At 51.6% G+C, this 15035-nt stretch overlaps 1 protein-coding gene across 1 annotated transcript in view; it reads left to right on the top strand.

Annotated features, from left to right (window-relative positions):
* Window positions 1–4825: 4825 nt before the first annotated feature.
* Window positions 4826–15035, top strand: part of MMD2 (monocyte to macrophage differentiation associated 2) — a 50706-nt gene continuing 40496 nt past the window's right edge. Inside the window, exon 1 of the mRNA XM_028845530.2 lies at window positions 4826–5068. Coding sequence (XP_028701363.2) covers window positions 5022–5068 — 47 coding nt within the window. The 5' untranslated portion in view covers window positions 4826–5021. The remainder of the gene's footprint in view (window positions 5069–15035) is intronic.

The following is a 15035-nucleotide window of genomic DNA, read 5'->3' as shown; positions in this document are numbered from 1 at the left end:
GATCTGCTTGCCTCAGCCTCCCAAAGTGCTGGGATTACAGGTGTGAGCCACTGTGCCTGGCCTTTAAATTAATTTTTTTAGAGACAGGGTCTTGCTCTGCTGCCCAGGATGGAGTGTGGTGGCACGACTGTAGCTCACTGCAGCCTCAAACTCCTGGGTTCAAGTGATCCTACTTCAGCTTTCCAAGTAGCTGGGACTACAGGTGTGCACCACCACATCTAGCTAATTTTTAATTTTTTGCAGAGATGGGGCGCCACTATGCTGCTGGTCTTGAACTCCTGGCCTCAAGTGAATTCTCCCACCTTGGCCTCCCCATGTGCTAGGATTATTGGTGTGAGCCACCATGCCCAGCAAACCTGCAAAACTTTCAGCTGCCATCAACCTGGCCCTGGTGGCTACTGGTGCTACCTTGAGACGGAGAGCAGGGATGGAGGGAGGGTTTTGGCCAGATGAGTTTGATGGAGCTGATCTACTCAGTGTGAGTTGCCCCTGAGGCAGGGGCCTCGGTTTTCACCTGGAAATGAAGGCATGGTCACCCACTCCCAGAGGTAGTGGAGAGAGAAGCTGAGGTGACCAGGCTGGGCCAAGCTGGAGCCCTCAGAAGTGGCAGGAGGTGAGTGTGGCTAAAGGGAGACAGGGTCATTAGGAACACAGTCAGGTAAGCACAATCAGGAGAGCAGAGGGGGAGACTTCTGTCTGGAGGGGCAGACCTGCCGCCTGCCGCAGGCTTGTCCCCCAGCTAGTGCCGGCCCCGAGCCCCATCCCTGCCTTCTCCCTCATCACACTCCAACCTCGCCTCCTCCTGAGCAGGAGTCAGGCTCTCAGTTGCCATAACAACTGGATCCCGGCAGTAAAAATAGTAACTAATTTTTTATTCAACTTCTTTTGCTCTTGGAGAAAAAGAAAATCCATTTCTAGGCTTGAGTTTCACTTCGGGGGTCCCCTCTGGGGCCCTAAAGATTCCACTGCCAAGGTCTGCTTGAAGGTCAACAGCAGGCTGGGGCCAGGAAGAGGGCGGCAGGCCGTGGACGCTGGACAGGCCCAGCCCCAGCCTCCTGGGAGCTGTGGGTACCAGTGGCTGCCTGGACCTGGCTGGGGCAGAGGTGTCGCTGGTACCTGGGGACAGGTGTGTCCCGGTGCAGTGGACAGTGAGGTCTGGACCTGCGGGGTCAGAGCAAGGGCCATAGAGGTCAAGGTCAGGGCAGACGCCATGGTATGCAGGATTTGACTTTGCTTACTACTTCTGTTTGACTTCCATCTCCTGGAGGTCTGAGAAATCACCAGAGCAGGAGTTCTGTGTCGGGAAATCAGCCCAGAGCCCAGGTGGGCTCCAGGGCAGTCCTGCCCCCACAGGCCCTGTGACCTTGGGAAGGTCCCCAGACCATGAGCCTCAGTTTCCCTCATTGGCAGGAGGGGATAGGAGGCACCTGTCTGTCCTACCCCAGGTCTCACTTGTTTCGTGACTTGTGATGCACAGCATCCCAGCTGGGACACGAAAATGCAGATGCCAGACGCACAGCGGAAACAGGGCTTAAAGAATGTGACTCCTCCTCACTATGCACCAATGCCTAAAAAGTCATTTCTTCTGTTTCATTTCCCTCCTCCTCCTCTTCCTCCTCCTCCTCCTCTTCCTCCTCCTCCTCCTCCTCTTCCTCCTCTTCCTCCTCCTCCTCTTCCTCCTCCTCCTCCTCTTCCTCCTCCTCCTCTTCCTCCTCCTCCTCTTCCTCTTCCTCCTCCTCCTCTTCCTCCTCCTCCTCTTCCTTTTCCTTCTCCTCCTCCTCTTCCTCCTCTTCCTCTTCCTCCTCTTCTTCTTCCTCCTCCTCCTCTTCCTCTTTCTCCTCCTCCTCTTCCTCCTCTTTTGCTTCTTCTTCTTTCTTCTTCTGTTTTTCTTTTTGAGACAGAGTCTTGCTCTATCACCCAGGCTAGAGGACAGTGGCACAATCACTGCAGCCTTCACCTCCCTGGTTCAAGCGATTCTTATGCCTCAGCCTCCCAAACAGTTGGGATTACAGGTGTGTACCACCACCCCCAGCTCATTTGTTTTATTTTTAATAGAGATGGGGTTTCACCATGTTGGCCAGGCTGGTCTGAATCTCCTGACCTCAGGTGATCCACTTGCTTTGGCCTCCCAAAGTGTTGGGATTACAGGCGTGAGCCACTGCGCCTGGCCCTTGTCTTTTTTTTTTTTTTTTTTTGAGACAGAGTCTCACTCTGTCACCTAGGCTGGAATGCAGTGGTGCCATCATAGCTCATTGCAGCCTCCAACTACTGGGCTCAAGCGATCTTCCTGCTTCAGCCTCCTGAGGAGCTGGGACTATAGGCACATGTCACCATGCCTGGCCAATTTTAAAATTTTTTGTATAGATGGGGTTTCACCATGTTGCCAAGGTTGGTGTTGAATTCTTGGCCTCAAGCAATCCTTCTGCTTTGGCCTCCCAAAATGCTGAGATTACAGGCATGAGCAGTGGCTTGCCCTGACTGGCTTAAAAAAATAGATAGGTAGATACATCGATAGATAGATAGATATGTGAGGCTGGGACGGAGGCTGAGATTCTGGAGGCAGAGGTTGGAAAACCTGGAGTTCTCATGTCCCAGGGTGGAAGAGTGTCTCGGCTCCAGGAGAGAAAGAGACCATTTACCACTTTCTTTCTTTCTTTTTAGATGGAGTGTCACTCTGTCACCCAGGCTAGAGTGCAGTGGTGTGATCTTGGCTCACTGCAACCTCCGCCTCCCGGGTTCAAGTGATTCACCTGCCCCAGCCTCCTGAGTAGCTGGGACTTATAGTCCCACAATGGTCTCAATCTCCTGACCTCGTGATCCGCCTGCCTCGGCCTCCCAAAGTGCTGGGATTACAGGCGTGAGCCACCACGCCTGGCTGCATCTGCCACTTCTAATCCATCATCAGGGTGGTCTGGTGGGCTTTGCCTCCTAAGCATTCCTGACCCCTCTTCTGGTCCCCAGCTCAGCCATCCCCCATCCCACCCCTAGCCCTCAGCCCTGCCGTGGCCTCTGAAGGCATCTACTTATAACCCTCTGGTCCTCCCCAGCGGGAATACCAAAATAAATTAGATGGAGTCAGCAACACCTGTAATCTCCACACTTTGGGAGGCTGAGGCTGGCGGATCACCTGAGGTCAAGGGGTTAGAGACCAGCCTGGCCAATATGGTGAAACGCCATCCCTACTAAAAATACAAAAATTAGTTGGGCATGGTGGTGCATGCCTGTAGTCCCAGCTACTTGGGAGGCTGATGCACGAGAATCGCTTGAACCTGAGAGGCAGAGGTTGTAGTGAGCTGAGATGGCGCCACTGCACTCCAGCCTGGGTGACAGAGTAAGACCCCATCTCAAAAAAAAGAAAACAAGATGAAGTCCTTTGTCTTTTTCCCACTTCTGGTCCTAGCTCCCTGGGGGCAGGGGGAGTGGGTGGGGTTATCTTCTGAATGTTCAGCAAGATCTCAAATAAAGCATTGCTATATTAATAAAAAGGAACAGGGGCTGGGGCTTGGGAAGGAGGGTGAAGTGTGCGTGCAAAGGAAGGGCCTTCAATCTGTGGACCAATCCTTGGGTTCCCCAGGTGTGGCTGGCATGTCTTTGGCATGGAAGGCTTCTTCCCTTCATCAGCCCCCAAGGGTTCCAAGCCTCCCATAGGGTGACTGGTTTTCCAAAACCTAGAACCTGGCCCAGGTCTCCTAAGGGAGAAAGTTGCAAATGACCCTGTCGGGGGGGTCACCAGGGTCCTCAGAATCATGAAGTCTTGGGGGAAGAGGGTTTTCCTGGAGCCCCTGACCCCTTCCTGGGCAGGTCCCATAGGGTCCCTCGCGCCTCGCAGGGACATGGCAATAGGGAGCGGGGTGGTGGGGGGAGCAAGCAAGCCACAGGTAGGCGGTAGGTGGGGGCCCAGCTACACTGGGGACAATGGGCGCAGTGTCCCCTGTCCCTCCAGCCCAGCCGGGGCCAGCAGCCCTTCTAGCCCTGGAGGCCTTTTTCTTCTCACTGGAAAAAGTACTGGTGGAGGACAGCCGGGGGAAAAAGGGGCTGGATTGGGAAGTCCCCTATCCACTTCCCACTCCCTCCACCCCCTACTGACCCCACTTTCCAGTCCCCCTACCCTCAGGTCCCCCACTCCCCACCAACCCTCTCACTTCCCACTCCCTCCACCCCCAGGCCACCCCGCTCCACCCAACACCCCCACTTCCCACTCCCCTAACCTCCAAGTCTCCCTCTACCCACCAACCCCCGACTCCTCCCCAACCTCCCACTTCCCACTCCCCCACCCGCACTCCCCACCAACCCCCCTACTTCCCACTCGTCCCACATCCATTCCCACTCTCCTTACCCCCGACTTCCCACTTCCCCCAACCCCTCCAGCACCCTCAGTTCCCACTCCCGTCCCCTTCCCCCTCCCCCACTCCCTCAGCCCCCCAACTTTGCATTCCACCCCCCACACCCCCTTCCCAATCCTTCCCGCTCCCCCTACTACCACTTCCGGCTCCCTACCCCACAACCCCCTCTTGCCCGCTTCCAGCAAGGGCACGGGGGAAAGGGGCCGGGGCCAGGGCCGCCCAAGGCCTGGGCGATGGGCGGCTCGCGCGCACGGCCAGGACCCCCCGCCCCGCCCCCCCTCCTTACGCCCACTTCCTCACCCCCACCTCTCCCATCCCCCATCTCCCCACGACCCTCCTCCACCCCAGCGGAGGCGGCGGGGTCGCGGGAGGGAGGGGGCCGGGCCCAGGCGATTGGCGGCGCGTGCCCCGGAGCCCCCCCCTCCGCGCCCCCGTCATCCCGCCCGCCCGCCCGCAGGCCCGCCCCGCCCCCGCCACCATCTGCTTTGGCTTTGGCGTCGGCGGCTCCCGGCGCCTCCAGCTCCAGCTCGGGCTTGGGCTCCGGCTCCGGGCGCGGACCAGGTCCCCTTGGCCCCCGCCGCGCGCCCTCCAACCTGCTGCTGCGGCCGCCGCGCCCCCCAGGCTCTGCCAGCTGCCAGCTCTCTGAGCTCGAGGCCGGATTCCCATGGAAGCGCCGCGATGTTCGCCCCCAGGCTGCTGGATTTCCAGAAGACGAAGTACGCTAGGTGAGCGGCGGCTGCGGGGGTCCGCGGGGAGGTAGGGAGGGGCGCGCGGCGGCGGGGACCGCGGGAGCCACCTTGGTACTCGGGCCGCGCCGCCCGGAGCACTCGAGGGGATCAGCGGACCCCTGACCCCGCCCGAGAAAACCAGGACCCAGGCAGCCTCGTCTTGGCGCTGGGATGGAGTAACCGGGATGCCCGCGCCTCCTCGCTGGGTGCTGTTGGACAAGTCGCTTCACTTATCTGAACCTCATTTCCACGTTTGCAAAACGGGGATTATGCGAGTCCCCGTGTCCTGGGTCCCCGTGAGGATTAAGCGAGCTGGCACTTGCAAAGCACTTTGCACAGCGCCTGGAGCCCAGCCAAGTTACGCTCGGGCAGTTACGCTGGGTCTCTCTTGGGCACTCTTGTTCATGGCAAAAGGCATTGGTACCACCTCTGTCCACCCTTCCAGCAAGTCGGAGGAAAGAGTAAGTGCTCTTTTCAGATGAAGAAACTGAGGCTCAGGAGGGGAGGGGGCACCTGTACATCCAAGTCTTTTCATAGTGTGAACTCCGTGGTCCCCTCAGAACCTCGGTCTCTTCTGTAAAATGGTGATAGCAGCAACTGTGAGAGCTGAATAGAAGTTAGGCTCCTGTTGCTCGAAATTCCAGTGAAGAAGGTGGGTGTGGGGAGGGGGTTTCTCCTTATTACATATCTTTAAGATTTTTTTGGGCAGTGTGCTTGCCTGGAAGCTGGCATGAAAAACCCCTCCTAAAGTTGCTCCTCGGTCCCCAGTGGTCTTTGGGGAGCACAGACTGTTCTGGTGGGAGCAGCCCCCGGGGCCTCTTTGGAGGGGGCACCAGGCTGTCCTCCAGGTCACCTTTCCCCCTCTGCCACCGAGGGTCTCCTGCCTTCGTGAACAGAGGGGCCTGGTGTGTGCTGAGGCTCCAGTGGATGGTGAGTGGGAGATGGGTTGGCAGTATTTTTCCTACTCACATCAGTGTGGCTTATTACTTGCAACTGGTTGTTGAGAGTCCCCTGGTGCCCCTGAAGTCTCTATGAGTTCTGGTCGGATTGAGCACAGCTTAACAACAGAAGCTCAGGGCTAGAATGGTGTCCAGGGTAGGGAAGGCTAGGGGACAGGATGGAGCCCTTCCTTCCCCCTCAGTCTCACCCTCTCTTTCCCCCAGGGGACATGATGAGTCTATCTTTCCTAAACTTGGGGAATCCCACCCGGGGAGGTGATGCACTTGGGAAGGACTTGAGGATGAGTTCCTGCAGATTTGCTGTTGGCCAGGTTGTGGGACTGGACTGGACTTACCTTTTTTTTTTGAGATGGAGTCTCCCTCTTGTTGCCAAGGCTGGAGTGCAATGGCATGATCTCGACCCACTGAAACCTCTGCCTCCTGGTTTCAAGCGATTCTCCTGCCTTAGCCTCCCGAGCAGCTGGGACTACAGGCACCTGCCACCATGCCTGGCTAATTGTTTGTATTTTTAGTAAAGATGGGGTTTCACGGTGTTAGCCAGGATGGTCTCAATCTCCTGACCTTGTGATCCGCCCGCCTTGGCCTCCCAAAATTCTGGGATTACAGGCGTGACCCACTGCCTCCCGCCTTTGTTTTTCTTTCTTTGAGACAGGGTCTCTCTCTCTCACCCAGACTAAGGCTGGAGTGCAGTGGCACAGTCATGGTTCACTACGGCCTCAAATTCCTGGGCTTGAGCGATCCTCCTGCCTCAGCCTCCAGAGTAGCTAGGACTCCAGGTGTGGACCACCACCATACCCAGATAATTTTTGTATATACATATTTTTTTTTGAGACGGAGTCTCACTCTGTTGCCCACTCTGGAGTGCAGTGGCATGATCTCAGCTCACTGCAACCTCCGCTTCCCAGGTTCAAGTGATTCACCTGCCTCAGTCTTCTGAGTAGCTGGGACTACAGGCGCCCGCCACCACGCCTGGCTAATTTTTGTATTTTTAGTAGAGGCGGGGTCTTGCCATGTTGCCCAAACTGGTCTTGAATTCCTAGGCTGAAGAGATCCTCTCACCTCGGCCTCCCACAGTGGATACTTGGACTTGTAAAGGCTGACTCCAGGGAATTTTGTGAGACGTAAGTTGGTGAACTGTTCACGGGAAAGGGAGAAACCCTGGGTTGAAGGCTGCTGACATGGACACGAAGGGAAGGAACTCTGAAGTCTCAGCAACCAGCCCGGTCCTGTCCCACACCTGCTGTGTGACCTTGGTAGATGTCTCAACCTCTCTTGACCCCAGTAGGTTGATTTGTAAAGTCAGGAGAGCTGGTCTAAATGGTCTCTAGATTTGGACACTTATGCTGGCTGCTCTGGAATTAGAATAGGGATCTGGAGCTGGTCAGTCTTTCACGCTTGGGCCAATGCAGCTTCTATGGGTGATGGGACCAGGAAGAAAATGGATTGCGTGGATTAGTTCTATTTCTGTTCCCTTCCTCATTGTGCAGTCCTTACAACTGTACGGTCTGCAAATTAGGTCCGTAATAAAGGCTTATTGATTAAGTGATTTTTTTTTTTTTTAAAGATAGGATCTTACTCTTTTGCCCGGGCTAGAATATAGTGGTGTGATCATAGCTCACTGCAGCCTCAAACTCCTAGGCAAACATGATTCTCCTGTCTCAGCCTCCTGAGTAACTGGGACTACGGGTGTGTACCACCATGCCTGGCTAATTAAAAAAAAAAGTATTTGTACAGATGGGGTCTCACTATGTTGCCCAGGCTGGTCTTGAACTCCTAGGCTCAAGTGATCCTCCTGCCTTAGCCTCTGGAAGTGTTGGGATTATAGGCATGAACCCCTGCACCCAGCTGATTGAATGAATTTAATGACATAATCCAGGGCTGTCCATGAGAAATATACAAGCCACAGATGTGGCTTTATTTTATTTATTTAGTTTTGAGATGGAGTCTCACTCTGTCACCCAGGCTGGAGTGCAATGGCACAATCTCAGCTCACTGCAACCTCCACCTCCCAGGTTTAAGCGATTCTCCTGCCTCAGCCTCCCAAGTAGCTGGAATTACAGGCACCCACCACCACGCCCAGCTAATTTTTGTATTTTTAGTAGAGGTAGGGTTTCACCATATTGACCAGGCTGGTCTCGAACTCCTCACCTCAAATGACCCACCCACCTCGGCCTCCCAAAGTGCTGGGATTACAGGTGTGAGCCACTATGCCCGGCCAGCTTTAAATTTTCTAGTAGACACTCAGTTTAATGTGTGCTTGATATTCTATCTTGTTATAAGAAGGTAAAAATAAACAGGTGAAATTATTATAATTTTTAGAATATATTTTAGTTTACTCTTTATATGCAAAGCATTATTATATCAACATGCAATGAATATGAACACATTATTTATGAGATATTTTACATTTTTTCACCACAAGTCTTCAGCATCTAATGTGCATTTTATACTTACAGCCAGTCTGAATTTGGACTAGTCAATTCCAAGTACTCAGTAACCACATGTGGATTGTGTCTACCATATTGGTATCTTCTGTGGTGAGAGATGAGTATTCCAAATTAAATGCTGTGTGACATTGTAAAAAATGCTCTCTTCTTGGAGTCTCTGTTTCTCAGTGGATGGTAGGGCCAGCTAACCCCTAGGTTCTAACCTAGAGTCTTTGATGTAAGTAACCACCTGGTCACCTGGAATGGTTTTTGTACACCAAGAAACATTCGTATCATAAAGCTGTAAGAATTAAGACAGTATCGTGTTGGTGCATGGTCGGGCCAATTGACCAGTGGATAAGAATAAAGAGGCCTGAAATAGATTTATGCATGTAAAGGCATTTTAAGCTATATGTGGTAGCACATGCCTGTAATCCCAGCTACACCTGAGGCCAAGGCTGGAGGATCACTTGAGGCCAGGAGATTGAGAACACTCTGGGCAACATAGCAAGACCCCATCTCAACTTTTAAAAAGGTATTTTATTTTTACCAAAGATGGTGTTGCTGATAAACCTAGGCAAGGATGGTCTATTGGATAAATGGTACTGAGACAATTCACTATTCAGATGACAACAGTGGAACAGGAACCCTACCTCACACCATACAGAAAAGGCACTTTCAGAGGGATGAAAGATGTAAACGTGAAATAAATAAAAAAGTTGAAAACTTTGAGAATCTGTAAAAGAATAACTTTTGAACTTTGGGGTAAGTAAAGGTTTCTGAAGGCACATAAAGTACAAATCATAAAAACAAATTGATGAACTTGGCTACATTAAAAATTAAGTTTCAGCCTGGGCAAGGTGGTTTATGCCTATAATCCCAACATTTTGGGAGGCCGAGGTGGGAGGAGCGCTTGAGTCCAGGAGTTCAAGACCAGTTTGGGCAACATGGTGAAACCCCATCTCTACAAAAAAATACAATTAGCTGGGCATGGTGGAGTGCGCCTGTAGTCCCAGTTACTCAGGAGGCTAAGGTGGGAGGCTTGCTTGAGCCTGGGGATCGAGGCTGCAAATGAGCTGAGACTGAGCCCCTACACTCCAGCCTGGGTGACAGAGGGAGACCCCGTCTCAAAAAAAGAAAAAAAAATTAAGTTTCTGTTAATCAAAAATGCCATGAAGAAAGTAGAAGACAAGTCACAGTGTGAAGGACATATTTGCAACACATTTAACCAACAAGTAATTAATATCCAAAATATAGAGAGAATAAGAAATAGCAAAAGACAACCCAATAGAAAGTGTAAAAGACATGGACAGGGATTTCTTGGAAGAGAACACAGGTGAGCATGTGAAGAACTGCTCCCTCTCAGTGGTAACCAAGACAATGTCAAATGAGATACCACTTTCATATCCAGTGCATAAGAAGCCTAACTGTCTGGGTGCAGTGACTCATGCCTGTAACCCCAGTGCTTTGGGAGGCTGAGATGGGAGGATCTCTGGAGTCCAGGAGTTTGAGACGAGCCTCGGCAACAAAGTGAGATCCCTGCCTCTACAATAAGAAAAAAATTAGCTGGGCATGGTTGTGTGCCTGCGGTCCCAGCTACTCAGGAGGCTGAGGTAGGAGGATCCCTTGAGCCCAGGAGTTCAAGGCTGCAGTGAGCTATGACCGCGCCACTGCACTCAAGCCTGGGTGATAGAACAACTCCATCTCTAAAAAATACAATAAAATAAAAGGCAAAATGTAAATGTAAGATGAATAACTATAAAAATTTAAAGTCCAAAGTAGTTCAGTAAAACCGAAATATTTTATGAAAATGAGATTGAGGCCAGGTGCGGCGCCCCATGCCTGTAATTCCAGCACTTTGAGAGGCCAAGGCAGGTGGATCACCTAAGGTCAGGAGTTTGAGACCAGCTTGACCAACATGGCAAAACCCTGTCTCTACTAAAAATACAAAAATTAGCCAGGTGTGGTGGCAGGCGCCTGTAGTCCCAGTTACTGGAGAGGCTGAGGCAGGAGAATTGCTTGAACTCGGGAGGCAGAGGTTGCAGTGAGCCAAGATCTTGCCACTGCACTGCTCCAGTCTGAGTGACAGAGTGAGACTCCGTCTTAAAAAAGAGAGAGAGAGAGAGAGACTGAATCGCACGAAAATGAAACCACTCAGGCCGAGGGTTCAATGTCCATCTAGTTGCCAGCGTAAAGAATTGGAATCTGGTTTTATACAAGTCAAGTGTTGCCCAACACCTGCAGGAGTTCAGGAGTTGTAGGAATGTGTTGATATTGATGGTGTTTCCAGCTGCCGTGTGCACCTGTTGGAAGTAGCCAAGGTGGTGCTGACCAAGACAATTCCCCGCCCTCCTGGAGCCACATTCTTCTGTGGGAAGCATACAACAGATAATAACTATGTGATAACACTTCAGATAAGAATATGGCCAGCTGAGGTGGGGAGCTGTAGGGATTGAGGAAACAGGGATTAAGATGCCTTCTTTGGCTGGGTATGGTGTCTCATGACTGTAATCCCGGTGCATTACTTGAGGCCAGGAGTTCAAGACCACCCTGATCATTATATCAAGACCATGTCTCTAAAAAACCAACCAACCAAGCAAAAAAACAAACAAAAAAAGGCCAGGTGTGGTGGCTCAGGGCTGTAATACCAACACTTTGGGAGGCTGAAGTGGGCAGATCACTTGAGGCCAGGAGTTCAAGACCAGCCTGGCCAGCATGGTGAAACCCTTCTCTACTAAAAATACAAAAATTAGCCAGGTGTGGTGGTGGGTGTCTGTAATCCAAGCTACTTGGGAGGCTGAGGCAGGAGAATTGCTTGAACCCAGGACGCGGAGGCTGCGGTGATCCGGGATTGTGCCACTGCACTCCAGCCTGGGCGACAGAGCACGACTGTCTCAAAAAAAAAAAAAAAAAAAGATTCTCGTACAGAGCACGCAACCAAGATCCCCATATGTACAGTTCACAATAGGGTTCATGCTCCTATGAGAATCTAAAAAACAAACAAACAAAAAAGGATGCCTTCTTGGTAGTACTGACTGTGAGGAAATGCATGCAGAGTGGTATACAGTAGATGCCAAATAAACAATGGACTGATACCATGCAGTGTTGGGGCAGTGGCCGCCCTGCCCTTGCCTGGGGGGAGCTGTTCTTTCAGCACCAGCAGGTCTCCGCGTGTTTCTTTCCTCCTTGACTGAACAGCTGAGTTGACGAATATGCAGGAAGAAATAGGAATTGAGATTTGCCTGGAAACCCCACTTCATCAGCAGTGCAGAAACGCATCTTCACATTCATCCAGGCACAGCCCACCCTTCCAGGCTTGTCCCAAGTCCCGGGCCTTTCAGGATCCTTCAGGAATGAGCAGGCGATGGCTCCACAGGTCCTTCAGCTTTGCATATATCTCCCCAGCCAGACTGCAAGCCACTCAGAGCAGGAGTGGGCTGGGGCTATTCAAACCCTCTTTTGTCCCCCAAGGGGCCAGCGTGGTCTGGCATGTGGTGGGCATCCCTGGCTTGTCCACTACCCACAGCTGGTTAGTTGGTTAATTGATGCATTCACAAACCTTGCATCAATGAGGCCGGGCAAGATGGCTCATGTCTGTAATCCCAGCACTTTGGGAGGCTGAACTGGAAGATCACTAGAGCCCAGGAGTTCAAGACCAACCTGGGCAACTTGGTGAAACCCTGTCTCTCCAAAAAAAGGCAAAAAATTAGCTGGGCATGGTAGCACGTACCTATAGTCCCAGCTACTTGGAAGGCTGTGATGGGAGGATTGCTTGAGCCCAGGAGTTTCAGACCTGTCTGGGCAACATAGCAAGACCCTGCGTGTATAAAAAATTTAAAAATTAGCCAGGTGTGGTGGCTCCCGCCTGTAGTCCCAGCTGCTTTGGAGGCTGAGATGGGAGGATCACCTGAGCCTAGGAGATTGAGGTTACAGTGAGTCATGATGGTGCCACTGCATTCTAGCCTGGGTGACAGACGGAGACCTTGTCTCAGGAGGTGGGGTGGGGAAGAATGAGTTGGGCTAGTTGCTGGATGGGCAGAAACCACAGGTGTCCATGACAGGACAGAACAAGCCTCGGAGGTTGCAGCATGCAGGTGGGCTCTTCAGGATGAATAGGAGTGTTCCAGGGTGAGGGAAGGACATTGAAAAATGAGGGCATGGCGGGGTGAAGTGCAGGAACCCAGGGCAGGGTCTGGTGAGGCTGCAACACAGGCTGGGTGTGGAGAGGATACTGAGCCTGTTCCCAACGGGCCCCGGGCACACCCAACCACTGTTCCATGGGCTCTATGGCACCATTAACCGCTTTTAAACTGAGGGCAGCATGACTTGGGCTCCAGAGGGAAGAAAATAAAGGGATGGAAGCTACTTTCGAGGTTGCCGTCACAGTTATCAAGGGAGTAGCTCTTGGGATTCCAAGGATAGGGTTGCAGGCGGGCTGGAGCTGCAGGTGCCTCGTGGGGTCAGGGCTGCCCTTCACCTCTTGTACTGTGAGAGTTGCCTATGGACATCAGGCCCCTAGACCCACAAACCCTTCAGGGCACTCTCTTATGCAATGAGATCAAAATAAGGAAATTTAGGCTGGGCACTGTGGCTCATGCCTGTAATCCCAGCATTTTGTGAGGCTGAAGCGGGTGGGTCACCTGGGGTCAAGAGCTCGAGACCAGCCTGGCCAAGATGGTGAAACCCTTTAGTAGAGACCTTTAGTCTCTACTAAAAATGCAAAATTAGCCGGACGTGGTGGTGCATGCTTGTAATCCCAGCTACTTAAGAGGCTGAGGCACAAGGATTGCTTGAATCCGGGAGGCGGAGGGTGCAGTGAGCTGAGATCACGCCACTGCACTCTAGCCTGTGGGGCAACAGAGTGAGACTCCAACTCAAAAAAAAAAAAGTTAGCTTTAAAAAGGAAGGAAATTCTGGCACACGTGGCAGCCTGGATGGACCACGAGGACATTCATTATGCTAAATGAAATCAGCCCCAAGGGGACAAATACTGTATGATTCCACTTATCTGAAGTCCCTCGAGGAGTCAAATCCATAGAGACAGGAAGTGGAGTGGTGGCTGGCAGAGGCAGGTGGGGGTGGGCAGGGAATGGGGAATTAGTGTTTAATAGGGACAGGGTTTCAGTTTTGCAACATGAAAAGAGTTCTGGGAATGAATGGTGGTGACGGTGGTATAAGAAGGTGAATGTAGGTCTGGGCACAGTGGCTCACACCTGTAATCCCAACACTTTGGAAGGCAGAGGCAGGCAGATCACCTGAGGTAGGGAGTTCGAGACCAGCCTGACCAACATGGCAAAACACCGTCTCTACTAAAATTACAAAATTAGCCAGGCGTGATGGTGCATGCCTGTAATCCCAGCTATTCGGGAGGCTGAGGCAGGAGAATCGCTTGAACCCAGGAGGCGGAGTTTGCAGTGAGCTGAGATTGCGCCATTGCACTCCATCCTAGGCGACAAGAGCGAAACTCCATTTCTCTCTCTCTCTCTCTCTCTCTCTCTCTCTCTCTCTCTCTCTCTCTCTCACACACACACACACACACACACACACACACACAAAAGAAGGTGAATGTAATTAATGACAGCAAATTGTATGCTTAAAAATGGTTAGGATAGGACATTTGATGGATGTTTTACCACAGTGAAAAAAATTATTCTAAAAATATCTAGCCGGAAATGGTAACGTAGGCAGGTCATTTGTTAAATATGAGAGAGGAGATGGGGGAAAAGGGAAATTTAACATTGATGCAAAATTGTGATCAAATTGTCTTAGCTTGTTCACACTACTCTTATAAAATGCTATAGTACTGTTCAGCCATAAAAAGACTGATATTCTGGCTGGGCACAGTGGCTCATGCCTGTAATCCCAGCACTTTGGGAAGCTGAGGTGGGCGATCAGATCAGGAGTTCGAGACCATCCTGGCCAATACGGTGAAACCCCGTCTCTACTAAAAATACAAAAATTAGCCGGGCGTGGTTGCGGGTGCCTATAGTCCCAGCTACTCGGGAGGCTGAGGCAGGAGAATCACTTGAACCCGGGAAGAGGAGGTTGCAGTGAGCAGAGATTGCGCCACTGCTCTCCAGCCTGGCAACAGAGTGAGACTCCATCTTAAAAAAAAAAAAAAAGGCTGAGATTCTGTCATTTGCAACAACATAGATGGAAGTGGAGATCATTCTGTTAAGTGAAATATGCCAGGCACAGAAAGACAAACATTGCACGTTCTCACTTATTTGTGGGATTGAAAAATCAAAACAATTGAACTCTGGACATAGAGAGCAGAAAGATGGTTACCAGAGGCTGGGAAGGGGAGTGGGCAGGTGGGAAGGAGGTTGGGATGGCTAATGGGTACCAAAAAATAGTTAGAATGAATGAATAAGGCCTAATATTTGATAGCACAGCAGGGTGAGTATAGCTGATAATAATTCAACAATAACAATTTTATTTGAGACAGAGTCGAGAGTGCAGTGGTGTGATCTCGGCTCACTGCAACCTTCACCTCCCAGGCTCAAGTGATTCTACTTCCTCAGCCTCCCGAGTAGCTGGGGTTATAGGTGTGCGCCACTGTGTCCAACTAGTTTTTCT

The sequence above is a fragment of the Macaca mulatta genome, chromosome 3 (assembly GCF_049350105.2).
Source record: "Macaca mulatta isolate MMU2019108-1 chromosome 3, T2T-MMU8v2.0, whole genome shotgun sequence".
Taxonomy (NCBI): Eukaryota; Metazoa; Chordata; class Mammalia; order Primates; family Cercopithecidae; genus Macaca; species Macaca mulatta.
Note: the sequence above shows the minus strand (reverse complement) of the source record. Positions and strands in the feature narration are given on the sequence as shown.